We start from the raw sequence: 27,498 nt of genomic DNA, 5'->3' as shown, positions 1-27,498 counted from the left end.
AGCCTGCCCATTCCTTTCTTCGTAAATCGATTCATGGGAGTGAATCTCATAGTTTGAGTGTGATCACTCCCTCCTTTCACCCATGCATTTCCTAATCGAATGTGAGGCTCCTTAAGTGCACATGAGGTATCTTAGGGCGGTAAAGGCCAAGCAGGGCCTAGGGAGGAAACAGGTCACCTACTTCGGACCACAGGTATCATCTCATTACACCTCTCCCCCAACCCACAGATACCTCATTCCCCCTCTCTTGGGGTTCACACAATTGCTTCCACGCCATCCTGCCACGCTGGGTAACTTACCTTATGAAGATCTGTCTCCTCTCCAGACTGTTTCTTTGCCTACTTCCTCCTTTCTTGTCACCAAAGGGCTTGACAAGGCTTCCGGCACCAAGAAAGCAGCCCTGAAAGGCTGTGCGTGGCCTCTTGGGCCTCCTTTCTTCTCGCCAAAGCTCTTGAGTATTGCATCCCTTTAGACTTCAGTAGCTCTTTTTAAAAAGCCTTTGCCTGTAGGAACAGGGCTTCATAGGGACATGCCCACTCCTCCCAAGCTCTGTTGATGCCAACAAAAGCATTTTGCATATTGCTACCAAAGCTTACAGGAACGCAATCTCCCTGCAAGTTTCAGCAAGGAAAGAGCAAATGGAGGAAAGGCCTGAAGGACCGAAACCTTCCATCTGTTTGAAAATATCCAGGTCTCAATTCACAGAGAATAGAGGCCTAAAGTATGAGATCACATGAGATCAGTAGCACAAGATCTCATGCTACTTATCTCGTATGATCTTGCGGTACATTAGGCCTATCTTCTCTGTGAATGCAGTGAAAGCCTGAAGCAATGAAGCAAGCAAAGAAAGCACAACAGAGAGATCTTTGCAAGGTAAGTGACTCTTCAAAGTGCGTGTGAATACCTGGCTGGAAGGGGGGATAGGCGGGGTCTTGTTGCAGAGCCACCCTTTGTAAGGGTGCTGCAATATTCATAATTTCAGGACTTTTTTGTAAACACTAGGGGGTGCTTATTACATAACTTCAAATGTTGGCTAAAGGAAAACCCTGGGATTATCTGTATTTTAATTTGCATTCCTAACCTGTCATTTATGTTCTTTTTTTTATGAATTGAATCATGTTTTCTTTTCCAGAAAAAAACCCACATGCAAAGTATCTTCTTTATACCTTCTCCCCCCTTCTTATACTCATGTGAATTAAGGAGGTGTCTGTCTGAGCCTCTTCTGAATAGGATCCCTGTGCTGTGGACTTGAGAGATGTTGCATATCTCCCAAGGCATTTTCTTCAGTCTGAGCATAGGGAGGGCATATTCAGTCACGGAAAGTCCCCAGTGATTATCCACACAGACCATAGAGCAGTGATGGCTAATCTTTTTTGGACCAAATGTGCATGCATGCCCCAGAACCCCCAAAATGAAATGAACACACGGCCCACCCCCCTGTGCATGTGCACACAGCTCCCTCATGTGCCCCACCCTTACACACACCCAGCTCCCTTCATGCACCCCACCCCCTCACACATGTACACCCGTCCCCCTGCATGTGCCCTGCACCCCGCACATGTGCGATAGAGATCTGACAATTAGCTGGCTGGCGGGAGTCATGCGCACATGTATGGTGCAGCTGAACTGGGGTGAGGGCTCACGTGCCCACAGAGAGGACACTGCATGCCACCTGTGGCAAGCGTGCCATAGGTTCGCAATCACAGCTATAGCAATCCTGAGACACCTCTGTACCCAAATAGTTGTGAACTGCTTAAACTCTGGTTGTGAGAAAATATTGACACAAGGGTGAATTGAGCCAACGTGGGCACAGGGGGAAGAATCAGACAGGTCAAGATGTTTACATTCTGTTAGGGATAACATTGTTTACCCTAACTGGTTTGGGTAAAAAATAATAAATATGGTATCATGGTTTGTTAGTTAAAGTGTGTGTAACTTTAACTGCAAGAATGTAATTAAGGGTGTGGTTGTAAAAGCACTATATAAGAAGCGAGGCAATTGCAGCTCTCTCTCTCTGGCTTACTGATCCCTAATTACTGGATGGATTGATGACTGCGTTCTTGCTGAAACGGGGAGAGAATAAGGAGTGTTGATACTTCTCAACGGAGAGAAGATAAAGATTGGACTGATTTATTGTAAGTGAACTGACATTGGCTATTCAGCACGGACTTTGCAAATAGAGTATCCCCGACAAGACTTGACTGAAATTGATATATGACTAATGGACCGTTTATTTGACTATGCTATAATTCTTAAATGGAATAAACTATATTTTTGATAGCACAAGCGTATCTGTATTTTTACTGCATGTTAACTAGAAAACTTATCTCACACATTTACCTGTCTTCCTATCTGACTTCGCTGCACATTCTGTTTAGTTTGTTTTCCTTAACACCCGTTAGGGAATCCAGGCTTAACACATTCCCTGACCATATTTCACAGAGCACATAGTTGCCATGCTGACCTTGTAGTTTCCCAAATGGGATTATCAAAAATAGTCCAAAATCATGCTGTACTCAATAGGGTACTTGCCTGTTTCTATTGTTGTGGTTCGCCACCAGCCGGTGCCAACGGCAGTGGAATTGGGCAGTGAGGAAGAAATGGGACCAGTCAGGGAGTCTGGAGAGGACTTGGACGAGGGACCTGCATCTGGTCCAGGGATGGGGCCAGGACCATCTGGGAGTGGGGTGCTGTCTTCGGAGCTTGGTAGCAGCAAAGCAGAGGACCCGGGGGAGTGTCAGGCTACAGAACTTTTTCCCATTCAATTAACAAGAATGAACTTCTGAAAACCAAACGTATCAAAAGGAATCCTTTATTGAGATGAGACAATTCATGTAGGAGTTCAAAGCAGCGTCTAAATCTCTCAGGCACACAGGGATAAGGGAGTTTAGAACCCCTCCCCTTATCTCGATGTGTATTTAAACAAAAACCAGTATGTTAATTCCCCCCACCCCTTTTGTAAGGAACGATCTTTTTCACAGTTTCCCAGGGCATATCTCACTGTGGAATTTTTATGGTCTTCTCATCTCCTGGCTGTGCCTCTCACAGGTGATAGGTTCTGGCCATCTGGGTTTTCTCCATTGTATCATGTGTAGGTTATATAAATTCAATATAAGATTAAATATATTCAGGTTACATCAAGAAAGGATTTCTTTATCCGTCTCGTCTCCCCACCTCCTGCTTTTCTTCTTCCACCGAAGAAGACAGATACATGGATCTGACAAGGAGCCTGTTCCCAGTGTGCATGTGCGCAGAGCTGCTAAAAGGCAAGAGCAGCTGAAACTGAAGGGGCGACTCAGGAGTAAGGCTGGGAGTTGATTGCCCCTCCCATAAGGGATAAAAGTCAGACCTCAATGATGAACTCTTTGCAGGAAGCAAAGTAGTTCAATAGATTCCGAGTCTTCCTTGAAGCTCTGTGTACTCCGGTTGGTTTTTTTCTGGTACTTCGGTTGGTTTCTGTTATAATTAATTTGGATACTTCTGGTTTTGGCAGCATTCCACAGCACTGACAAGTGTGTGCTTATCTTGGGAAACTATTTAAGATTAGTTCTGGCTGGGAATGAAAGTAATTCCCAGTGTTACATTAAAGTAGGTTTTGTTTTTAAAACAAGTTTGTGTTTAATTATGTTTGACGAAGCCTAGGTCAGAATATCTATATCTCTGTAATGTAGTGGACCAACTGTATATAAGCTGCAATTCTGCTTTAGGTCAGGGCTTCTCAGCAAGCTGCCAATGCTGTGCTGGAATCCAGCATGCAGTTATTGTTTGCATGCTTAAATAGGTTGAATCTTCCAAGGTTGGTTTAGATGAGACAGGATTTGGACACAACATTCCTTTCCTTGATACATCTCCCATTTCTCTCTCTTCCACCCAATTGAGTGCCAGGGAGTAGTCAGGTTGCTCTTGCTGCCTGCGATGTCCGCAGGGGTGTATCTGTGTGTGTGTCTGTCTGCGCAGGGGTGTATCTGTGTGTGTGTCTGTGTGTGAGCGACAGAAAAGAGAGAGAAAACACCCTGAAGGAAATGACATTTCATGTGTTGCTGTCAGGAAACTGTAACGACTGCTGTAATGACTAACTGCTGTGATGACTAATCCTTTAAATCAGGGATCCCCAACCTTTTTGAAGAGTTGTTCCGCGGACCGGTATCGGTCCGCGGACCGGCGGTTGGGGACCCCTGCTTTAAATCACCAGGCATTGAGTGCCATTCCAAAAAGACTTGGGTTCATTTTTTCTGCACATAATTTCAGAGGAAATGGACTGTTCATCTGATTGGGGACTTACGGCTTTTCGCCCCACCCTGTAGAGCATCCCCTCTGACTTTTAGTTTGGCTTTATTTAATTTTGCTAGATATTGTTATATGCCCTTTGAGAAATTCAGAGGCTTTGGGAACACTGCATTTCAAACTCCTAACCATAATGAGACATGATAAACATGTGCACTAAAATATAACACCAAGGAAACAGAAAAAGGAAAATAGATTAAGCATAATTTTACTATTTTAAATTTTGGAAATTTTGCATATATTTAAATTTGAAATCACTTGGATTTAAGACTCAGGCCAAGAGCCTCTTGGTTTCCCCACACGCCTGGCCTGGTCCTGGTTGTTGGGTGTCCTTCAAAGGGATCACATGTAATGTGACCTACTAAAAATATTGTAACCTGTCTTTCTGAACTTTGTTGGTAAAATAAACAATGTTGGAATTCTATGGTATCTTCTAATCCAAGCAAAATCAGGATAATCCATCTGCATTATCTAATGTACAATTTTTTTCCTCACATCTCCCCACCAAGGGATAAGGAAACCACAAAAGTATCAGTCCCTTGGTGCTGATCTCACCCACCAGCCATCAAAGGCTAAAAACAAAGATCATAGCAGGAGTTGCAAATAAACCTGGAGGTCCTGTGCTCAAAACCAATCCCTTTTCTTCTCAACTCAGTATTCCTACAACTCATTTCCATGAAGGCCCCTGCAAGGCAGAACAGCCTTCACATCTGAAAATTTACACTGGTTTCGTCACTGCCCCAAATTCCCCCAATATACTTGCTATTCATATGGTATCTTCCACTTGCGTGCCTCATTCTCGACACAATCCGAACAGACATGCTTGGTTCACTGGATTCCTGGAACTGCTAGGAAAAGATGAACTTTGAAATCCCATCTACTTCTCATCTCCTCTCACTTTCTCCTTACATGAGGAGCCACAAGCTCTACCTAAATTTTGAGTGCTCCAATGCCCAGGAGATGCTGGCTGGAGAATTCTGGGGCTAAAATCTTTGGGGCACCCAGGGAGAAAAAAGCTGGGACACTGTACATGACATTTCTATCACCCAGTATGATAAAAAGGCAAAGAACACGCAAAAAAGATTTTTACAGAATTGCACAATTTCTGCAAAAACAAATAGGTAATCCCTGGGTTACGAATATTCCCTTAGCGAACGTTTGAAGATAAGTGCCCCCTAGCATTTATGAACAAATTACCAAATTATGAATATCGCAGTACCACAGCAGTTCTTCACCCTTACAAATGACCACAAAGGCTCTGCAACACTCATCCCTATTCCCTATCACCGGTCTTCAGAGGCACTTTGCCTGTGGAGAGTCATTTATCTTGGAAATATCTCCTCTCTTTGCCCACATTTGCAGAGAACAGAGGCCTAACATATCACGAGATCAATAGCGTGAGATCTTATGTAATCTTGCACTTAAGGCCTCTATTATCTGCAAATTGAGACCTGGATGTTTGCAAATGGAGGGAAGGCTTCAGTCCTTCAGGCCTTCCCTCCGTTTGCCATTTCCTCGCTGAAGCCTGCAGGGAGATTGCATTAATGTAGGCTTCAGCAGCAAAAAGCAAAAAGCCTTTGTTGGCACCAGTGGAGGTTGTGGAGTATCCAGCAAGTTTTGCTGCTGATGGCCAGATAGGCATTATCAAACTAAAATGTTGCCATTTTTTCCTTCCTCCTTCCCGTCTAATACCATTACATATTTACCTACAAAAAATGGGCAAATCCTTAGTAGTCAAATTAAGCAATCTCAGCTTGAGTTACAATGGGACATTAGAAATGAGATTCAAACCTTCTCTACACTTATCACTTGGGGCATCCTGTGGAATGATCACTGAAACATTTCCCACAATCAGGACATTCAAAGAGTTTCTCTCCTGTGTGAGTCCTCTGATGTTTCACCAGGTGGGAATTTTGACTGAAACCTTTCCCACAATAGGGACATTTAAAGGGTTTCTCTCCTGTGTGAATCCTCTGGTGGGTAATAAGGTTGAAATTGCTACTGAAAGTGTTTCCACAATCAGAACATTCAAAGGGTTTCTCTCCTGTGTGAGTCCTCTGGTGTCTAACAAGGCTGGAATTATCACCGAAACATTTCCCACAGTCAGGACATTCAAAGGGTTTCTCTCCTGTGTGAGTCCTCTGGTGTTGAACCAAGCTGGAATTGTGACTGAAACTTTTCCCACAGTCAGGACATTCATAGGGTTTCTCTCCTGTGTGAGTCCTCTGATGGCTCACTAGGTGAGAATTCCGACTGAATTGTTTCCCACAATCAGGACATTCAAAGGGTTTCTCTCCTGTGTGAGTCCTCTGATGAGTCACCAGGGAGGAATTCTGACTGAAACCTTTCCCACAATAGGGACATTTAAAGGGTTTCTCTCCTGTGTGAATCCTCTGGTGGGTAATGAGGTTGGAATTGGTACTGAAACTTTTCCCACAGTCAGGACATTCAAATGGTTTCTCTCCTGTGTGAGTCCTCTGGTGTCTAACCAAGCTGGAATTATCACGGAAACATTTTCCACACTCCGAACATTCATACATTTTCTTCCTGATGTAAGTCCTCTGGTGAGTCACAAGGTTGGAATTCTGACTGAAACTTTTACCGCAATCAGGACATTTAAAGGGTTTCTCTCCTGTGTGAATCCTCTGCTCTGATTTAGTGGTGATTTCCTTCCTCCCAGACCTAGTCCTGCAACACTGTCTGCTCTACGTGGCTTTTCAATTGACCTTTTCATCCCCAATAACTTCAAGATATTTCTCTCTTTTGCTGAATGAAAAAATAATCTCTTTTGACTTTTCATGTAATGTTTGCTTGAATTTCGCAGTCTACTTGTCCCTGGTAGAAATCTCTTCTTGATTTTCTCTCGTTTCTCTCTCACCTGCTGAGAAAGGTGAAGGAAATGGAAAATATTTTGATTTCTGGACTGACTTGATTGTCTATTCAGTGTTGCTTGTTATCCTCAGTTGTCCAGAGTGTTCTTATTGCCTTCCTCTTTGTCTATACGATTCAAATAAAAGGATGTCTTTAATTGTGCATAAAATGGTTGCAGAAAATGAGAAAAAAAGATAAAGGTTTATGTTACAATGACAAACCAAACATGCTCCAATGCTCCAATAAGCTCTTACATTAATCATGATTCATTTAAGACATGGAAGAATTCCCAGATCCAAGTTCAAATATCCATTGAATGATGAAATTCATTTGTTGACCGGGTCAGTCACAAATTCCTAGCGGTGCAAAAGCTTCTTTTCAAAGACAGTAAGTGAAAAAGAAAGAACACCCTCTTTGATTTCTACGGTTTTACTTATCAGGGTATCATAAATATCACCGCAACAGAACAGAAGAATATAACAGAATTGGAAGGGACTTTGCAGGTCTTCTAATCCAGTCTCTGCTCAAGCAGGAGATTCTACGCCATTTTACACAAGTGGCTCTCTCATCTCTTCTGCGAAGCCTCCAGTGATGGAGCACCACAACTTCTGAAGGCAAGTCGTTCTGCTGGTTAATTGTTCTCACCACCCCACCCCACCTTATAGATACACCCACTCTTCTCGCCTCATCTTCTTTCGCCACTCACGCCTGGCTCCCTCGCTTGCTTGCCAGCCTTTACCAGCAAGTTCCTGTGCGGCCAGGCTCTGGCTGCCTCTGTCATGCCCCTGTTGGAGTCTTATTCCAAGGGAGAGGAGGAACAGCTGACAGGGAGTGTAAGTGTGGCACCAGAGGTTGTGGAGGAAACTGAAGAATGGCACAGGCCAGCTGGGCAGTCAGAGGAAGACCCAGGCCCACCCCCTCTTCATCCTAGGGCACGCAGGGAGGAGATAGCAGTGATAAGTTTGACGAAAACCAAACACAGCATATCAGCACAAGCATCTCATACAAGCTGTCAACAACGGAGGTGGAGGGGTGATGATTTGGGCTTGTTTAGCAGCCACAGGACTTGGACACCTTGCACTCTTTGTGTTGACCATGAACTCCTCAGTATACCAAAGTATTCTAGAGTCAAAAGTGAGGCCATCTGTCCAATAGCTAAAGCTTGGCTGACATGGGATTATACAACAGGACAATGGTCGCAAAACACATCAGGAAATCTACAACAGAAGGGCTGAAAAAGAAAAGGATCAAGGGGTTGCAATGGCAGTCAAAGTCCAGACCTCATCCCGACTGATGGGACCTCAAGACAGTTGTGCATAAAAAAAACACCCAGAAACATCAATGAACTGAAGCAATGTTGTAAAAAAGAGCGAGCCAAAATTCCTCCACAAAGCTGCAAGAGACACATAAAGTCACACAGAAAAGAATTACTTCTAGTTGTTGCTGCTAAAGGTGGTTCTACAAATTATTGAATCTTACATTTTTCACACGCGACTTCTCCATCTTGGCTTTCTTTTTATAAAATAAATGATGATCTAATGTAATATGTCATGTATTGTTGTTCATCTGTGGTTGTAGTTACCTACTTTTAAGAACTTCTAAGGACCAAATGATTTTTACTACATCCAGAAATATAAAATCATAGAAGTCAAGGAGAGTGTACTTTCTTTTTGACATGACTGTATATCTGGAAGTCCTGGGGAGAGATAATATGTTTGGAGATATAGAAATTGTGAATGCTCCAACACTGGAAGTTTTTAAAAAGATATTGAATAACCATTTGTCTGAAGTGGTGTACGGTTTCCTGCCTAGTCATGGGATAGGACTAGAAGACCTCCAAGTTCCCAACTCTGTTCTGTTCTGTTCTATTGTTCTTATTCTTATTGTATTCATACATTCAGAGAGATTTAAAAATACACACATCTACAATATGGAGAAAATCCATGTCTTTAAAGGCTGAAAAATATGTCAAAATCGTTAAGTCAAACCTTCTCCACTAATGTTAATCAGGAATCTGATGAATTTGATGATTGTTCATCTGTTGAGATGGCAAGGCTGATGTTCACGACTCAACAGGCCTCTGAGGCCATGAAAACTTTCACAGGAAACCACTAGCCTCTCGGTTAGGCATGTGACCAAAACAACAGAAGGTGTTTTTAGCTATTTTTATACTTTCTATATTTCTGTACCTTATCTGTTGTGGTGCCAGCTCCTTCTTATGTAATGAAGCAAAATCAAAGAAATGTATAAATATCTGCTTTGCACTACACTCAGGGTTCTTTCCTTCTTAGGAGGGACCCCTCTTTATTCAGATGGATAAATGCATTGGCTTATCAACATACTTGGACTCTGTCTTTTGTTTTACTGAGCCACATACTAACTTTAGATGTGGGGGCTTTAACTGATGAAATGATGCCAAAAGCAAGACTTGAAGCACCAGTTTTGCCCATGGAAGCCATGAGCTTCAAGTAAGGGCAGAAAATACTTTCCCTTTGGTGACATCCCAATTGAAGTAGTCCTCACTTACTGCAATTGGGAATAGCATCTGTGTCACTAAGTGGCCCAATCATGAAGCATGAAGTCACATGACAGAGCCAAGTTAGATTTCTTACTTTAATGTGTTTTAATGTGTATTTTTTGTGTCTCTAAGCCACCCACAGGAATGTCATGGTAAGGTAGGTGGCTAAAAATTTTTATAAAAATAATCAAAAAGTTCAAAACATTCAATTTTTTAAAAAACTGGTGGGTTAAGCAGAGTTGAACCTGGTGAATACACGGATGGGGGAACCAATAGGAAAACACGGTGCTTGTAAACTAGAAATGGAAGGAAAACAACCCAGGAAAGACCAAGAGACAGACCCGTCCGATCTTGTTTCACGGAAAACATCAGGTCCGGTGCGGAATAACTGGGGGGGGAGGGACCTTGGAGGTCTTCTAGTCCATCCCGTTCAGGCAGGAGACCCTATTCCATTCCGAACAAACGGCAGTACCACAGCAGTTCTTCACCCTTACGAATGACCACAAAGGCTCTGCAACACTCATCCCTATTCCCTATCACGGGTCTTCACAGGCACTTTGCCTGTGGAGAGTCATTTATCTTGGAAATATCTCCTCTCTTTGCCCACATTTGCAGAGAACAGAGGCCTAACATATCGCGAGATCAATAGCGTGAGATCTTATGTAATCTTGCACTTAAGGCTATTCTCTGCAAATTGAGACCTGGATGTTTGCAAATGGAGGGAAGGCTTCGGTCCTTCAGGCCTTCCCTCCATTTGCCGTTTCCTTGCTGAAGCCTGCAGGGAGATTGCGTTAATGTAGGCTTCAGCAGCAAGAAACAAAAAGCAAAAAGCCTTTGTTGGCACCAGCGGAGGTTGGGAAGAGCATGTGTGTCCCTCTGAAGCCCCGTTCCTAAAGGCAAAGGCTTTTTGCAAAGGGCTGCCAAAGCCTACAGGAACGCAATCCTCAAGCGCTTTGCTGAAGAAAAAGCAGCCCTGAGACTGCGGGCAGCTTCTCAGGGCTGCTTTCTCGGCGCCAGAGGCCTCTTCAAGCTGATCTGGGGTGAGAAAGCAATGAATGTGTGGGCTAAACCAGGGAGTGAGTGTTGAGGTAATTTCCCGTTAGGAGAATGAGTGCATACAGGGAGACGTATAGAGAGTAGTGTTTGAATAATACACACAGAGCACACAGATACACTGTACAGTAAATGTAGGCTTTTACTTCCAGAAACGTTAAGCAAAGTCCAAAATAGGCAGTCCAAAGTCATTCACAGGTTAAATCAGTCAGTTTTCAATCCAGGGATAATCCAAATATCAAAGTCCAGTGTCAAAAATCAGTTCAGTATCAGACTTACATCAAATCCAGGAATAGCAGTCAATTAGGAAAAATGGAGGAACGGCAATACTTTCCAACAGAAGGGAACAGAGATACACTCACACTCTCTTCTGAGATTCAGACTAAAACAACCCAGGTTTCTGGCTCCATCTTATGGCCGTTTGAAAAACCACACCCAACTACAGTTTTGCATTTTCTTAAAGATATAGTACTAAAAAGTCTATCCTGGCTTATATATTTCTAACCCAAATACCTGTTAGGTGACTTATATTCCTAACAGTGATGTCGTTCAATGTACGAGATTCACTCCCACAAATTCTCGAATTACTGATAAAATGGGAAGACTCCATTACATTCGTAACCCGAGGACTACCCGTATGCAGCAAGTTTTGCTGCTGATGGCCAGATAGGCATTATCAAACTAATATGTTGCCATTTTTTCCTTCCTCCTTTCCATCTAATACCATTACATATTTACCTACAAAAAATAGGCAAATCCTTAGTAGTCAAATTAAACAATCTCAGCTTGAGTTACAATGGGACATTAGAAATGAGATTCAAACCTTCTCTACACTTATCACTTGGGTCCTCGTGTGGATTTTCAGGTGTGCAATAAGGCTGAAATGTTTCCTGAAGCACCATCCACACTCGGAACACTCAAATGGTTTCTCTCCTGTGTGTATAAGCATATGATTTAGAAGGCTAGTCCTAATACTGAAATCTTTCCCACAGTCTGGACACTCATATGGTTTCTCTCCTGTGTGAATCCTCTGGTGTCTCACCAGGTTGGAATTCCGACTGAAACTTTTCCCACTATCAGGACATTCAAAGGGTTTCTCTCCTGTGTGAGTCCTCTGATGAGTCACCAGGGAGGAATTCTGACTGAAACCTTTCCCACAATAGGGACATTTAAAGGGTTTCTCTCCTGTGTGAATCCTCTGGTGGGTAATGAGGTTGGAATTTTGAGTGAAACTTTTCCCACAGTCAGGACATTCAAAGGGTTTCTCTCCTGTGTGAGTCCTCTGGTGTTGAACCAAGCTGGAATTATCACGGAAACATTTTCCACACTCCGAACATTCATACATTTTCTTCCTGATGTAAGTCCTCTGGTGAGTCACAAGGTTGGAATTCTGACTGAAACTTTTCCCACAATCAGGACATTCAAAGGGTTTCTCTCCTGTGTGAGTCCTCTGAGGAGTCACCAGGGAGGAATTCTGACTGAAACCTTTCCCACAATAGGGACATTTAAAGGGTTTCTCTCCTGTGTGAATCCTCTGGTGGGTAATGAGGTTGGAATTGGTACTGAAACTTTTCCCACAGTCAGGACATTCAAATGGTTTCTCTCCTGTGTGAGTCCTCTGGTGTTTAACCAAGTTGAAATTATCACGGAAACATTTTCCACACTCCGAACATTCATACATTTTCTTCCTGATGTAAGTCCTCTGGTGAGTCACAAGGTTGGAATTCTGACTGAAACTTTTACCGCAATCAGGACATTTAAAGGGTTTCTCTCCTGTGTGAATCCTCTGCTCTGATTTAGTGGTGATTTCCTTCCTCCCAGACCTAGTCCTGCAACACTGTCTGCTCTACGTGGCTTTTCAATTGACCTTTTCATCCCCAATAACTTCAAGATATTTCTCTCTTTTGCTGAATGAAAAAATAATCTCTTTTGACTTTTCATGTAATGTTTGCTTGAATTTCACAGTCTACTTGTCCCTGCTAGAAATCTCTTCTTGATTTTCTCTCGTTTCTCTCTCACCTGCTGAGGAAGGTGAAGGAAATGGAAAATATTTTGATTTCTGGACTGACTTGATTGTCTATTCAAGGTTGCTTGTTATCCTCAGTTGTCCAGAGTGTTCTTATTGCCTTCCTCTTTGTCTATAAGATTCAAATAAAAGGATGTCTTTAATTGTGCATAAAATGGTTGCAGAAAATGAGAAAAAAAGATAAAGGTTTATGTTACAATGACAAACCAAACATGCTCCAATGCTCCAATAAGCTCTTACATTAATCATGATTCATTTAAGACATGGAAGAATTCCCAGATCCAAGTTCAAATATCCATTGAATGATGAAATTCATTTGTTGACCGGGTCAGTCACAAATTCCTAGCGGTGCAAAAGCTTCTTTTCAAAGACAGTAAGTGAAAAAGAAAGAACACCCTCTTTGATTTCTACGGTTTTACTTATCAGGGTATCATAAATATCACCGCAACAGAACAGAAGAATATAACAGAATTGGAAGGGACTTTGCAGGTCTTCTAATCCAGTCTCTGCTCAAGCAGGAGATTCTACGCCATTTTACACAAGTGGCTCTCTCATCTCTTCTGCGAAGCCTCCAGTGATGGAGCACCACAACTTCTGAAGGCAAGTCGTTCTGCTGGTTAATTGTTCTCACCACCCCGCCCCACCTTATAGATACACCCACTCTTCTCGCCTCATCTTCTTTGGCCACTCACGCCTGGCTCCCTCGCTTGCTTGCCAGCCTTTACCAGCAAGTTCCTGTGCGGCCCAGGCTCTGGCTGCCTCTGTCATGCCCCTGTTGGAGTCTTATTCCAAGGGAGAGGAGGAACAGCTGACAGGGAGTGTAAGTGTGGCTCCAGAGGTTGTGGAGGAAACTGAAGAATGGCACAGGCCAGCTGGGCAGTCAGAGGAAGACCCAGGCCCACCCCCTCTTCATCCTAGGGCACGCAGGGAGGAGATAGCAGTGATACGTTTGACGAAAACCAAACACAGCATATCAGCACAAGCATCTCATACAAGCTGTCAACAACGGAGGTGGAGGGGTGATGATTTGGGCTTGTTTTGCAGCCGCAGGACCTGGACACCTTGCACTGTTTGAGTCGACCATGAACTCCTTTGTATACCAAAGTATTCTAGAGTCAAAAGTGAGGCCATCTGTCCAATAGCTAAAACTTGGCTGACATGGGAATATGCAAGAGCACAATGGTCGCACAACAGACCTGTAAATCTACAACAGAATGGCTGAAAAAGAAAAGGATCAAGGGGTTGCAATGGCAGGCAGTGATGTAATATGTCATGTATTGTTGTTCATCTGTGGTTGTAGTTAATGATGACCTGATGTAATATGTCATGTATTGTTGTTCATCTGTGGTTGTAGTTACATACTTTTAAGAACTTCTAAGGATCAAATGATTTTTACTACATCCCGATGAGGCAGGCAGACCTCATCCCGATTGATGGGACCTCAAGACAGTTGTGCATAAAAAAACCACCCAGAAACATCAATGAACTGAAGCAATGTTGTAAAAAAGAGCGAGCCAAAATTCCTCCACAATGCTGCAAGAGACTCATAAAGTCACACAGAAAAGAATTACTTCTAGTTGTTGCTGCTAAAGGTGGTTCTACAAATTATTGAATCTTACATTTTTCACACGCGACTTCTCCGTCTTGGCTTTCTTTTTATAAAATAAATGATGATCGAATGTAATATGTCATGTATTGTTGTTCATCTGTGGTTGTAGTTACCTACTTTTAAGAGCTTCTAACGACCAACTACATCCTGATTTTTACTACACCGAGAAATATAAAATCATAGAAGTCAAGGAGAGTGTACTTTCTTTTTCACATGACTGTATATCTGGAAGTCCTGGGGAGAGATTATATGTTTGGAGATATAGAAGTTGTGAATGCTCCAACACTGGAAGTTTTTAAAAAGATATAACCATTTGTCTGAAGTGGTATACGGTTTCCTGCCTAGTCAGGGGGTTGGACTAGAAGACCTCCAAGGTCCTTTCCAACTCTGTTCTATTCTATTGTACTCTATTCTATGAGATATGTAGATTCAGAGTGATTTAAAAATACACATACCTACAATATGGAGAAAATCCATGTCTTTTAAGGCTGAAAAATATATCAAAATGGTTAAGTCAAACCTTCTGCACTAATGTTAATCAGGAATCTGATGAATTTGATGATTGCTCATCTGTTGAGATGGCAAGGCTGATGTTCACGACTCAACAGGCCTCTGAGGCCATGAAAACTTTCACAGGAAACCACTAGCCTCTGGGTTAGGCATGTGGCCAAAACCACAGAAGGCGTTTTTAGCTATTTTTATAATTTCTATATTTCTGTACCTTATCTGTTGTGTGCCAGTTCCTTATGTAATGAAGCAAAATCAAAGAAATGTATAAATATCTGCTTTGCACTACACTCAGGGTTCTTTCCTTCTTAGGAGGGACCCCTCTTTATTCAGATGGATAAATGCATTGGCTTATCAACACACTTGGACTCTGTCTTTTGTTTTACTGAGCCACACCTGTCAGTCTGCATGACACTAGCTTTACAGATGTGGGGGCTTTAACTGATGAAATGATGCCTAAAACAAAATCTGAAGCACAGTTTTGCCCATGGAAGCCATGAGCTCCATGTAAGGGCAGAAAATACTTTCCCTTTGGTGACATCCCAATTGAAGTAGTCCTCATTTACTGATTGCAAATGGGAACAGCATCTGTGTCACTAAGTGGCCCAATCATGAAGCATGAAGTCACATGACAGAGCCAAGTTACATTTCTTAAAGTGTTTTAATGTGTATGTATTTTTGTGCCTCTAAGCCACCCACAGGAATGTCATGGTAAGGTAGGTGGCCAACAAATTTTATAAAAATAATCAAAAAGTTCAAAACATTCAATTTTTAAAAAACTGGTGGGTTAAGCAGAGTTGAACCTGGTGAATACACGGATGGGGGAACCAAGAGGAAAACACGGTGCTTGTAAACTAGAAATGGAAGGAAAACAACCCAGGAAAGACCAAGAGACAGATCCGTCCGATCTTGTTTCACGGAAAACATCAAGTCCGGTGCGGAAAACTGGGGGGGAGGGACCTTGGAGGTCTTCTAGTCCATCCCCTGTTCAGGCAGGAGACCCTATTCCATTCCGAACAAACGGCTGTCCAATCTCCTCTGAAGACCCTCCAGTGACGGAGCCCCCACAACCTCTGGAGGGGAGCCATTCCCAAAGGATCCACCGTCACTTGAAAGAGGCTTTTGAGATCTTCCCCCCAGCAGAAAATTGCAGCCACCAGTTTCACAGCGTGCAGCCCCAGCGGGCTCCGATCTGGGGAGGGAAGGAACCTGCAGCTGACACGCTTCAGCCCAGTTGCTTCTCTGCTTCCAGGCCGTGGAGGGAACCGAACAGCCCGACTTGCTCCCGGACTCTCCTCCCACCTGCTGCCCCCAACTCACCTGCCAGCTGCTGCTTCGATGCGTGGAAGAGCACAGAAGCCGCTCTGCCCACCGTCTTCGTCCCATGAGTCATCCGGAAGAGGAAGTTCCTTTGAGCTTCTCCTTTCCTCCCAAATTTCTAGCATTGCAATACTCTATGGTTTAAAACTTCCCCTTTTAAGCTCAAGCACGGATGGCACTAATGTCTTGATGGCTTTCCAGGTACGGGCGTTGCTTGACCGCCATCTACCGACAGGAGGGGGAAAAACACGCTTTGTCCTGGCTTTGTCCTTTGGAAGATGTTTTCACTGATTACATGGCAGCAGATCGTTTTCGACTCCTAGCAATAGCGAAATTTGAGGCTACTTAGCTCCCTTTTGGTTCCTTTGGGTCAGTCTTGATGCCTGGCCTTGCAGTTTCTTGGTAAGGGTTTCTGGAAGTGGTTCCCCCCCCACCTTCCTGCTTCCTAGGCCTGAAAGGATTGGCCAAAGTTGAACAGATGGTTTTGCCCTTCAGGTGGGACTGGAACTGAGCGTTTCTCTGTCTCTAACCTGCTGCCTTCACCACTACACCAAAGTGGCTCTTCTTCCTCCCCACGAAATATGCACGTTAACCCTAACCCTGCTCCTCCAACAGGAAATTCAAGGCTGCAGCTTTCAAGATCAATCGGTCAATCAGTCAGAATATATCTGGAAGGGACCTTGGAGGTCTTCTACTCCAGCCCTCTGCTCCAGCAGGAGACCTTATACCATTTCAGACAAGAGACTATCCAGTCTATTCTCCTTAATTCTAAGTTGCTTCTCTCCTTCCTTAGTTTCCATCCATTGTTCCTTGTCTTGCCTTCTGGTGCCTTGCAACTAACTTGGCCCCCCCTCCTCTTTCTGGCAGCCACTCAAATATTGGAATACTGCTATCATGCCTCCCCTGGTCTTTCTTTCAACATACCCAATTCCTGTAACTATTCTTCATGTGTTTTAGCTTCCATCCCCCTAATCATCTTTGTTGCTCTTCTCTGCATGCTTTCCAGAGTCTCAATATCTTTTTATATTGTGGTGACTAGAATTGCAGACAGTATTCCAAGTGTGGTCTTACTAAGGCTTTGTAAAGCGGTACTATAACTTCACGTGACCTTATCGCTCCATTAATGCAGCCTAGGATTGTATTGATTATTTCGACTGCTGCCACTCACTGCTGGCTCACATTTAAGTGATTGTCCACTAGGACTCCAAGATGCCTCTCACAAGTGTTTCTACATAAGTTTGTACTTATACAATTGTTTTTTTCTTGTCTAAGTGTAAAACTTTACTTTTATCTCTGCTGAGTATCATTTTTTAGATAGGACCCACTGTTCAAGTCTGTCAAGTCATTTTTGATCTTCATCTTGTCTTCTGGAGCAGGGGTCACCAACCTTTTAGACCACGGGGACCACCAAACTCATAATTTTAAATCCAGAGGACCACCACCGCTTGAGGAGCCCGGCCAAAGTTTCTTCTTAGTTTTCCCATTATTTTAAAATGTTACCTACTGCAGTAATCAAGTTATTAAGTCATATTCACACCATATTCCAAGGAGAGAGGGGGGGAAGGGAGGGAGGGAGGGAGGGGGAGAGAGAGAGAGAGAGAGAGGATTTTGCAGGTAGCTTAGCTGAACTCCTGTCCCTGGGAGATGTCCTGAGCAAGGTGGGGAGCGGTGGTGGCGGCATTCAGGGCAGGGGATTCTGCTGGTGCGAGGCACTTCGGAGAAAAGCCAGGGAGAATTCTGGGAAGCCTCGCTAGCCCACCCCCCACTGCTGCCACCGTCCTGTCCGAAGTGCCACCGCAAGAATTCCAAGCAAGGCGGGAAGCGGCGGCAGCATTTGGGGCCGGGGATTCAGCTGGTGCAAGGCGCTTCGGGGAAGAGCCAGGGAGGGTTCTGACACTACTATCTCCCATGCGCTCCCCCTCCCTGCATGCGTCAGTCCACCCACCTGCATCGCCACTTTGCCATTAGCACTTTGCCAGTCAGCTGCAAATCCTCCCCTGCTCACTAGTGCCCTTTGGCTCAACACAATGGGCATGGAGCGTGTCTCCCTCCTCCCATGTGGAGCGTGTTTCCCTCATGCACCCGACTGCAGTGGTGGGTGCACGGGAGGGATACTTCGTCACCAGACCCTGCAGGAAGTGGGGGAGGGCGCAGCATTTCCCCATCCACTGCCAGGCCCAACAGGTAGCGCCTGGCTGGGCTTACCCAAAGGGGGGCCGCTCCCAAGGCTGGAGGAAGAGGGCCTTTGAGCCCCGGGCATCAGTTTGAGCAGTGCCCTGCCGATTCACCTGCTCACGCAGAGGGAAGCCTCTTTATCCCCGAGCCACGTCTTCCCAGAACACTGACCAAGTGGGGAATTTGGCTGTAACAGTCAGCTTGGAACAGAGATGTGGTGGTTTAACTGTGCCCCCCTCTTGTCGCAACAGCGCCATTACCTCATCCTGTCCAGCGAGGAGATTTCCACCCCCACCACGGAGTGGTCCCATATTCCAGAGCTGCAATAGTCACAAGATTGGCCCTTTGGTCATCCCGGAGCTGCTCTGGGATGACCAAACGGCCAATCCTGTGACTACTGCAGCTCTGGAATATGGGACCGACTTTCCCACTGTCAAGCAAGCCACCTCGGGCGGATTTCCCTCCCCCGCCATTGGTCTTACCTTCCAGTTCCAGCTTGTGTGGTTTTACTCAAGGGAAGGTTTGCACTCGGCTGAAGGGCGGGCGGGCCATGTGGGCGGCGCAGCCTTGTGTTCCCGTGCAGCCTGGATTAATTGCTTTGGGGGTGTTTTGGGGGGAACATTTCTCTGAGGCCCACCAAAATTTCCCCATGGACCACCAGTGAGCCGTGGCCCACCAGTTGGCGACCGCTGTTCTGGAGTGTTGGCAATTCTTGTTGTCTGCAAATTTGATGAGTTCCCCTTCTATCCCCTTGTCTAGATAAGTTTATGAAGATTTAGATCAGTGCTGGGTCTAAAATGCAATCTGGGGATACCCCACTGCTTACTTCCCTCTATGTGGGTGTAGTTCCATTGAGGACTACACGTTGAGTACAATTTGTCAGCCAGTTAGGAATCCATCTCGTGGTGGTGCTGTCTGTCTCACATTCTTCTTGCTTTCCAAGAAGTAGGTTGTGATTTACTTTATCAAATGCTTTACTGAAAGCAAAATGTACTATCTCCACAGCATTTCACTGGCTCATTTAGTCACTTTGTCAAAGAATGAAATAAGGTTTGTTTGGCATGATCTGTTTTTGATCAACCCATGTTGGCTACTGGTTATAACTTTTGTTTGCCTCTGCCTGCGAAAGGACCTCCACAGCATAACCTAACAGAGGAATGGGAGGGGCTGGAAATTGGGCTCCCTGCCCTCTTTTCCCGCCTCCACTCTAGGCGCAAGAGGAAAGGTCTCTGCGTTTAGCCCTGTGATGACCCAGAGTATATCAGAAATATAACAAAAACCAAAACGTAAATAAAAGTCCTTTAATGCCTTCAACTTGGCTTCACTGTTTCACAGTGAAGGAATAAACTATTTTCAAAATAACATTTTAAAGGAAAGAAACAGAGTTCAAATTCAAAGAGCGGATAACGAAGCAAAAAACAAAAACAAACCGCACTGAATAAAGTTCCACGACAGACCAGGATAGATAATTGCCCACTTCAGGAAGATAACCAGGTACAGTCCATCGGAAGAACGCCAACCAAGATAAACCTTCTTTAGGAATAAAACACTAAATTGTCTCCAGCGCCTGTTAGCATGCAGGTCCAAACTCTTATGCAGATCTCACACCTGTAACCCATGAAGAGGATCATGGCCCTCTCCTCCCAAGTAGCATTTCTATCATCCACCATCGCAGGAAAATCAGGATAATCCATCTGCATCATCTACTGTACAATTTTTCCCCTCACATCTTCCCACCAAGGGGTAAGGAAACTGTCTATAAAACTGAACACCCCAAAGGGTGCACAATAGCTAGTATTTTAAAAAAGTTCTATGTTAAGAACAGTTCTTGCAGGATAATAAATGGATGGTGTCCATAGTGATGGTGACTGTTGACACATGATGAGGTACTGGTACATTTGATTTGGGTGATGAACTGAGTATCTTTTCAACATATATTTCAGCAGGATCAACTCCAAAGGCTATTCTGGAATGACAAATGGGATGCAAATGGTGTCCAGGGAAATCCTGTATTTGTTTTCTAGATATAGAAGTTTAGAAAAAAAATCACAGAAGACAGCAGTGGCATAAGAGTCCCATATTGTTTCCAAGAAAAGAACATGTCCATAAAATCACAACATGTCAACCCAACCATGAAGGAGAACCAGCTTTAAAGCACGTACCACCAATGGAATGAAATCTGGGGAGTGAAGGAATATGTAGCAACTGAAATGTTTCAATCTAATTGCTTCTTATAGCTTTTGAACCATGAATGTCCCCTGCAGGGCAGAACAGATTTCCCATCTGAAATTTTACACTGCTTTTGTCACTGCCCCAACCTCCCCCAATATATTTGCTATTCATATGGTTTCTTACACTTGCATGCCTCATTCTTGACACAATCTGAACAGACATGCTTGGTGCACTGAATTTCTGGGACTGTTAGGAAAAGATGAACTTTGAAATCCCATCTACTTCTCATCTCCTCTCACTTTCTCCTTACATGAGGAGCCACAAGCTCTACCTAAATTTTGAGTGCTCCAATGCCCAGGAGATGCTGGCTGGAGAATTCTGGGGCTAAAATCTTTGGGGCACCCAGGGAGAAAAAAGCTGGGACGCTGTACATGGCATTTCTATCACCCAGTATGATAAAAAGGCAAAGAACACCCAAAAAAGATTTTTACAGAATTGCACAATTTCTGCAAAAACAAATAGGTAATCCCTGGGTTACGAAAATTCCCTTAGCGAACGTTTGAAGATAAGCGCCCCCTAGGATTTATGAACAAATTACCAAATTATGAATATTGCAGTACCACAGCAGTTCTTCACCCTTACAAATGACCACAAAGGCTCTGCAACACTCATCCCTATCACGGGTCTTCACAGGCACTTTGCCTGTGGAGAGTCATTTATCTTGGAAATATCTCCTCTCTTTGCCCACATTTGCAGAGAACAGAGGCCTAACATATCGCGAGATCAATAGCGTGAGATCTTATGTAATCTTGCACTTAAGGCCTCTATTCTCTGCAAATTGAGACCTGGATGTTTGCAAATGGAGGGAAGGCTTCAGTCCTTCAGGCCTTCCCTCTGTTTGCCGTTTCCTCGCTGAAGCCTGCAGGGAGATTGCGTTAATGTAGGCTTCAGCAGCAAGAAACAAAAAGCAAAAAGCCTTTGTTGGCACCAGCGGAGGTTGGGAAGAGCATGTGTGTCCCTCTGAAGCCCCGTTCCTAAAGGCAAAGGCTTTTTGCAAAGGGCTGCCAAAGCCTACAGGAACGCAATCCTCAAGCGCTTTGCCGACGAAAAAGCAGCCCTGAGACTGCGCGCAGCTTCTCAGGGCTGCTTTCTCGGCGCCAGAGGCCTCTTCAAGCTGATCTGGGGTGAGAAAGCAATGAATGTGTGGGCTAAACCAGGGAGTGAGTGTTGAGGTAATTCCCCGCTAGGAGAATGAGTGCATACAGGGAGACGTATAGAGAATAGTGTTTGAATAATACACACAGAGCACACAGATACACTGTACAGTAAATGTAGGCTTTTACTTCCAGAAACGTTAAGCAAAGTCCAAAATAGGCAGTCCAAAGTCATTCACAGGTTAAATCAGTCAGTTTTCAATCCAGGGATAATCCAAATATCAAAGTCCAGTGTCAAAAAGCAGATTCAGTATCAGACTTACATCAAATCCAGTAATAGCAGTCAATTAGGAAAAATGGAGGAACGGCAATAGTTTCCAACAGAAGGGAACAGAGATACACTCACACTCTCTTCTGAGATTCAGACTAAAACAACCCAGGTTTCTGGCTCCATCTTATGGCCGTTTGAAAAACCACACCCAACTAGTTTTGCATTTTCTTAAAGATATAGTACTAAAATGTCTATCCTGGTTTATATATTTCTAACCCAAATACCTGTTAGGTGACTTATATTCCTAACAGTGATGTTGTTCAATGTACAAGATTCACTCCCACAAATTCTCGAATTACTAATAAAATGGGAAGACTCCATTACATTTGTAACCCGAGGACTACCCGTATGCAGCAAGTTTTGCTGCTGATGGCCAGATAGGCATTATCAAACTAATATGTTGCCATTTTTTCCTTCCTCCTTCCCATCTAATACCATTACATATTTACCTACAAAAAATAGGCAAATCCTTAGTAGTCAAATTAAACAATCTCAGCTTGAGTTACAATCGGATATTAGAAATGAGATTCAAACCTTCTTTACACTTATCACTTGGGTCCTCGTGTGGATTTTCAGGTGTGCAATAAGGCTGGAATGTTTCCTGAAGCACCATCCACACTCGGAACACTCAAATGGTTTCTCTCCTGTGTGTATAAGCATATGATTTAGAAGGCTAGTACTAATACTGAAATCTTTCCCACAGTCTGGACACTCGTATGGTTTCTCTCCTGTGTGAATCCTCTGGTGTCTCACCAGGTTGGAATTCCGACTGAAACTTTTCCCACAATCAGGACATTCAAAGGATTTCTCTCCTGTGTGAGTCCTCTGGTGTATCATCAGGCTTGAACTGTGACTGAAACTTTTACAACAATAGGAGCATTCAAAGGGTTTCTCTCCTGTGTGAGTCCTCTGGTGTGTCACCAGGTTGGAATTGTAGTTGAAACTTTTACCAAAATCAGAACATTCAAAGGGTTTCTCTCCTGTGTGAGTTCTCTGGTGTCTCACCAGGCTGGAATTCCAACTGAAACTTTTCCCGCAATCAGGACATTCAAAGGGTTTCTCTCCTTTGTGAGTTCTCTGGTGTATCATCAGGCTAGAACTGTGACTGAAACTTTTACGACAATAGGAGCATTCAAAGGGTTTCTCTCCTGTGTGAGTCCTCTGGTGTTTCACCAGGCTGAAATTGTGAATGAAACTTTTCCCACAATCAGGACACTCAAAGGGTTTCTCTCCTGTATGAATCCTCTGGTGACCAATGAGGTTGGAATTCTGACTGAAACTTTTCCCACAATCAGGACATTCAAAAGGTTTCTCTCCTGTGTGAGTCCTCTGGTGTATCACCAGGCTAGAATTGTGACTGAAACTTTTCCCACAAACAGGACATTCAAAAGGTTTCTCCCCTGTGTGAGTTCTCTGGTGTGAAACGAGGTGAGAATTTCGACTGAAGCTATTCCCACAGTCAGGACATTCAAAAGGTTTCTCTCCTGAGTGAGTTCTCTGGTGTCTCACGAGGCTGGAATTATCACAGAAACATTTCTCACAATCAGGACATGCAAACAGTTTTTCCTTGGTGTGAGTCCACGTTGCCATACTCGCTAAAACATTTACCCCATTGGGAGCACGTGTAGGTCTTCTCTCCTGTGTGGTTCCTTCCATGAACCACAATGGAGTTGTTCTGATCAACGGTTTTGCCACATTCAGAATATTTGTACGGCTTTTCTCCAGTCTGGATCCTCTCAGGCATAATCAGCTGTGATTTGCAAGTTGTATCTTCCCCACAACAGGCATGTCTATGGAACTTTTCCACAACTAATATTCTTGAGAAAGTAAAAAATATGGATGATCCCTTGTTTAGTTGTGCTTTGATTCAAGCCATTTTCTTCCTCCCAGAGGTAGGCCTGAAATACTGTCTGCTCTACGAGACTTTCCACTTGACCATTTCCTCCCCAGTAACTTCCAGATATTTCTCTCTTTTGCTGAATGGAAAAATAATCTCCCTTGACTTTTCATGTAACATATGCTTGAATTTCACACTCTACTTTTCCCAGCTACAAATCTCTTCTTGATTTTCTCTCGTTTTTCTCTCACCTGATGAAGAAGGTGAAGAATTGTGTAGCTCTCTGAAGGAAATGGAAAATATTTTGATTTCTGGACTGACTTGCTTTGCTTTAATGTTGCTTGTTCTCCTCAGTTGTCAGAGTGCTCTTATTGCCTTCCTCTTTGTCTATAAGATTCAAATAAAAGGGTATCTTTAATTCTGCATGAAATGGTTGCAGAAGATGAGGAAAAAAAGAAAAAAGTTTACATTACAATGAAAAAGCAAGCATGCCACAATGCTCCAATAAGCTCTTACATTAATCATGATTCATTTGACACATCTAAGACTACCCAGATCCAAGTTCGAATATCCGTTCAATGACGAAATTCACTTGTTGACTGGAGCAAATTCTTAACAGTGCAAAGGGTTCTTTTCAAATACAGTCAATTGAAAAAGAAACTACTTCCCCTTTGATTTCTATAATTTTACTTATCAGGGTGTTATAAATATCATCGCAACAGAACAGAAGAATATAACAGAATTGGAAGGGACTTTGCAGGTCTTCTAATTCAACCCTTTGCTCAAGCAGGAGATTCTATACCATTTCACACAAATGGCGCTTTCATCTCTTCTGAAAAGCCGCCAGTGATGGAGCACCACAACTTCTGTAGGCAAGCCATTCTACTGGTTACTTGTTCTCACCATTAGGAAATTTCTCACTGCTTCCATAGTATAAAGGGGCAAAGTAGCAGCCAAGTATTGCTAATAAAATGCCCTTGATCAATTGATCATCAGCAAGTATGACTACATCTGTAAAAGCCAAAGTTGTAGGAATTTGCTTGTCTCCAGCATTGAGTTGTGCGTTAACACAATGCCAAAGAATAAAGATATCAGCAATGATCTTAGAGAAAGAATTGTTGCTCTCCATCAATTTGGGAAGGTTTAAAAGGCCATTTTAAAACAACTTAAAACCCATCATTCTACAGTGGGCAAGATTATTCACAAGTGGGAAAAATTCAGGACAGTGGCTGATCTTCCCAGGAGTGGACGTTCAAGAAAATTCAAGAAAGGTTAGATGGTGCAATGGCTAGAGAAATTGTAAAGAGTTCTCTCTCAGACTCTACAGTAGGCCTGTCAAACTCATGGCCTGCACAGATGGGTCATGTGCTGGCCACCTCCACCTCCGGTTAAGAGAAGGGGGAAAAGGTTGTGATATGACACATGATCATGCCATGATGGTGCAAGTTTGATACCCCTGCTCTACAAACTTCAATTAGCATGTTAAATGTTAAGATTCATGACAGCGCAATTAGAAAAAGACTGAACTGTTCATTTGGAAGGGTTGCCAGGGGAAAGCCTCTTCTCTGAAAAGGTCATAGAAGCACAGCTGAAGTTTGCAAAGGTGCACCTGAACAAATCACAGGACTTCTGGAACACTTGTCCTTTGCACAAACCAGAACAAAGTGGAGATGTCTGGCCATACTACAATTGGGCCAGAGGCCATCTGTCCAAAAGCTAAAGCTTGGCTGATTTAGGATTATGCAACAGGAAAATGGTTGCAAAACACATCAGCAACTGAAGCAATGTTGTAAAAAAGAGTGAGCCAAATTTCCTCCACAACGCTGCAAAAGACAGATAAAGTCACATAGAAACGAACTACTTCTAACAACTTCTACATTTTGGCTTTCTTTTTATAAAATAAACAATGATCTAATGTAATGTCAGGTATTGTTCTTCATCTGTGGTTGTATTTACCTACTTTTGAGAACTTCTAAGGACCAAATGATTATTACTATGTTCTGATATGTAAAAATCATAAAAGTCAAGGAAAGTATACTTTCTTTTTCACATGACTGCTTATCTGGTAGTCCTGGGGAGAGAGTATACGTTTGGAGATATGTACATTCAGAGAGAAATAAAAATACACACACCTACAATATGGAGAAAACCCATGTCGTTGAGGCCTGAAAAAGATGATTACATTCAAACCTTCTGCACTAAAGTTAATCAGGAATCTGTTGGATTTGATGATTGCTCATCTGTTGAGACGGCAAGGCTGACGGAGTCTCCACAACCTCTGGAGGGGAGCCATTCCCAAAGGATCCACCTTCGCTTGAAAGAGGCTTTTGAGATCTTCCCCCCAGCAGAAAATTGCAGCCACCAGTTTCACAGCGTGCAGCCCCAGCGAGCTCCGATCTGGGGAGGGAAGGAACCTGCAGCTGACACGCTTCAGCCCAGTTGCTTCTCTGCTTCCACGCCGTGGAGGGAACCGAACAGCCCGACTCGCTTCCGGACTCTCCTCCCACCTGCTGCCCCCAACTCACCCGCCAGCTGCTGCTTCGATCCCTGGAAAAGCACAGAAGCCGCTCTGCCCACCGTCTTCCTCCCATGAGTCATCCGGAAGAGGAAGTTCCTCTGCGCTTCTCCTTTCCTCCCAACATTTCTAGCATTGCAATACTCTATGGTTTGAAACCCATTTTTTTTAAGCTCACGCACGAATGGCACTAATGTATTGATGTCTTTCTAGGCACAGGTGTTGCCTGAGTGCCATCTAGCGACAGGAGGTGGAAAAACGCGATTGTCCAATGTCCACCATGGCATTTGGAAGATGTTTTCACTGATTATATGGCAGCAGATGGTTTTCGACCCCTAGCAACTGAGCTTTGCAACTGAGCCCCGTGAAAAAGTAAAACGTGCCGCTACTTACCTTCATTTTTGGTGTCTTTGGGTCACTTGATGCCAGGCCTTGCAGTTTCCTTGGCAACGGTTTTTGGAAGTGGCTCCCCCCCCCCACTTTTCCTGCTTCCTAGGCCTGAGAGGACTGGCCAAAGTTGAACAGCTGGTTTTGCCTTTCAGGTGGGATTGGAACTGAGCATTTCTCTGTCTCTAACCTGCTGCCTTCACCACTAAACCAAAGTGGCTCTTCTTCCTCCCCACAAAATAAACCCATTGACCTGTTGCTGCTGCTCCGACATCCAATTCAAGGCTGCAGCTTTCAAGAATCAATCAATCAGGATAGAGCTGGAAGGGACCATGGGGGTCTTCTGTTCCATCCTGCTCAAGCAGGAGATTCTATACCATTTCAGACAAATAACTATCCAGTCTCTTTTTAAAAACCTCCAGTGATGATGCACCCACAACCTCTGAAGGCACTTATTGTCAGGAAGCTTCGCCTTAATTCCAGGTTGCTTCTGTCCTTCGTTAATTTCGATCCATTGTTCTGACCAACTCCTCTATGTGGCAGCCACTCAAATACTGGGATACTGCTGCCATGCCTCCCCTTGTACTTTTCATAAGACTAGACGAGGGATGTCAAACTCAAGGGCCGGGTCCCGGATGGGGCCTGTGGGATGCTTAGATCTGGCCCACGGGTCTGCTCTGGAAACAACAAATGACTGGCCCACGGTGCCTCTACCAGTGAAAACAGAACTCAGGAGGGC

The 27,498-nt window shown here is 43.9% G+C and overlaps 4 protein-coding genes and 1 pseudogene across 5 annotated transcripts in view; 1 reads left to right on the top strand and 4 right to left on the bottom strand.

Moving 5' to 3' along the window:
* The window catches only part of LOC113426492 (uncharacterized), an 807,865-nt gene that overhangs the window by 352,879 nt on the left and 427,488 nt on the right, over nucleotides 1-27,498 (top strand). The window lies entirely within an intron of this gene.
* The window catches only part of LOC113428302 (uncharacterized), a 110,264-nt pseudogene that overhangs the window by 62,780 nt on the left and 19,986 nt on the right, over nucleotides 1-27,498 (bottom strand). The gene's annotated exons all lie outside the window — the stretch shown is intronic.
* Nucleotides 1-27,498, bottom strand: part of LOC113431854 (uncharacterized) — a 65,841-nt gene that overhangs the window by 18,397 nt on the left and 19,946 nt on the right.
* On the bottom strand, nucleotides 4,479-7,202 carry LOC148131685 (uncharacterized). Its single transcript, XM_087953330.1, has one exon. The coding sequence runs from the start codon at nucleotides 6,822-6,824 to the stop codon at nucleotides 6,090-6,092; it is 735 nt and encodes a 244-aa protein (XP_087809456.1). The 5' UTR covers nucleotides 6,825-7,202; the 3' UTR covers nucleotides 4,479-6,089.
* Nucleotides 10,851-26,760, bottom strand: LOC148131684 (uncharacterized). Its single transcript, XM_087954053.1, has 3 exons — nucleotides 26,383-26,760; nucleotides 22,552-24,244; nucleotides 10,851-12,572 (listed from the first exon to the last, which is right to left on the bottom strand). The coding sequence occupies exons 2-3, from the start codon at nucleotides 23,674-23,676 to the stop codon at nucleotides 11,544-11,546; spliced, it is 2,154 nt and encodes a 717-aa protein (XP_087810179.1). The 5' UTR covers nucleotides 23,677-24,244; nucleotides 26,383-26,760; the 3' UTR covers nucleotides 10,851-11,543.

This window comes from Notechis scutatus, chromosome 2 (assembly GCF_049901735.1).
Source record: "Notechis scutatus isolate UNSWTSFEM ecotype Mainland chromosome 2, rNotScu1.2, whole genome shotgun sequence".
NCBI classification, from domain to species: Eukaryota; Metazoa; Chordata; class Lepidosauria; order Squamata; family Elapidae; genus Notechis; species Notechis scutatus.
Note: the sequence above shows the minus strand (reverse complement) of the source record. Positions and strands in the feature narration are given on the sequence as shown.

Bases quoted from the DNA above. Each gene is read 5' to 3' on its own strand.
- LOC148131684 (XM_087954053.1), bottom strand. From the start codon at position 23,676: ATGGAAGGAACCACACAGGAGAGAAGACCTACACGTGCTCCCAATGGG. The intron at 12,573-22,551 runs TGAATCTCATTT...AAAGCCACGTAG, and splicing joins TGATAAGTGTAAAGAAGGTT to AGCAGACAGTGTTGCAGGAC.
- LOC148131685 (XM_087953330.1), bottom strand. From the start codon at position 6,824: ATGTATGAATGTTCGGAGTGTGGAAAATGTTTCCGTGATAATTCCAGC.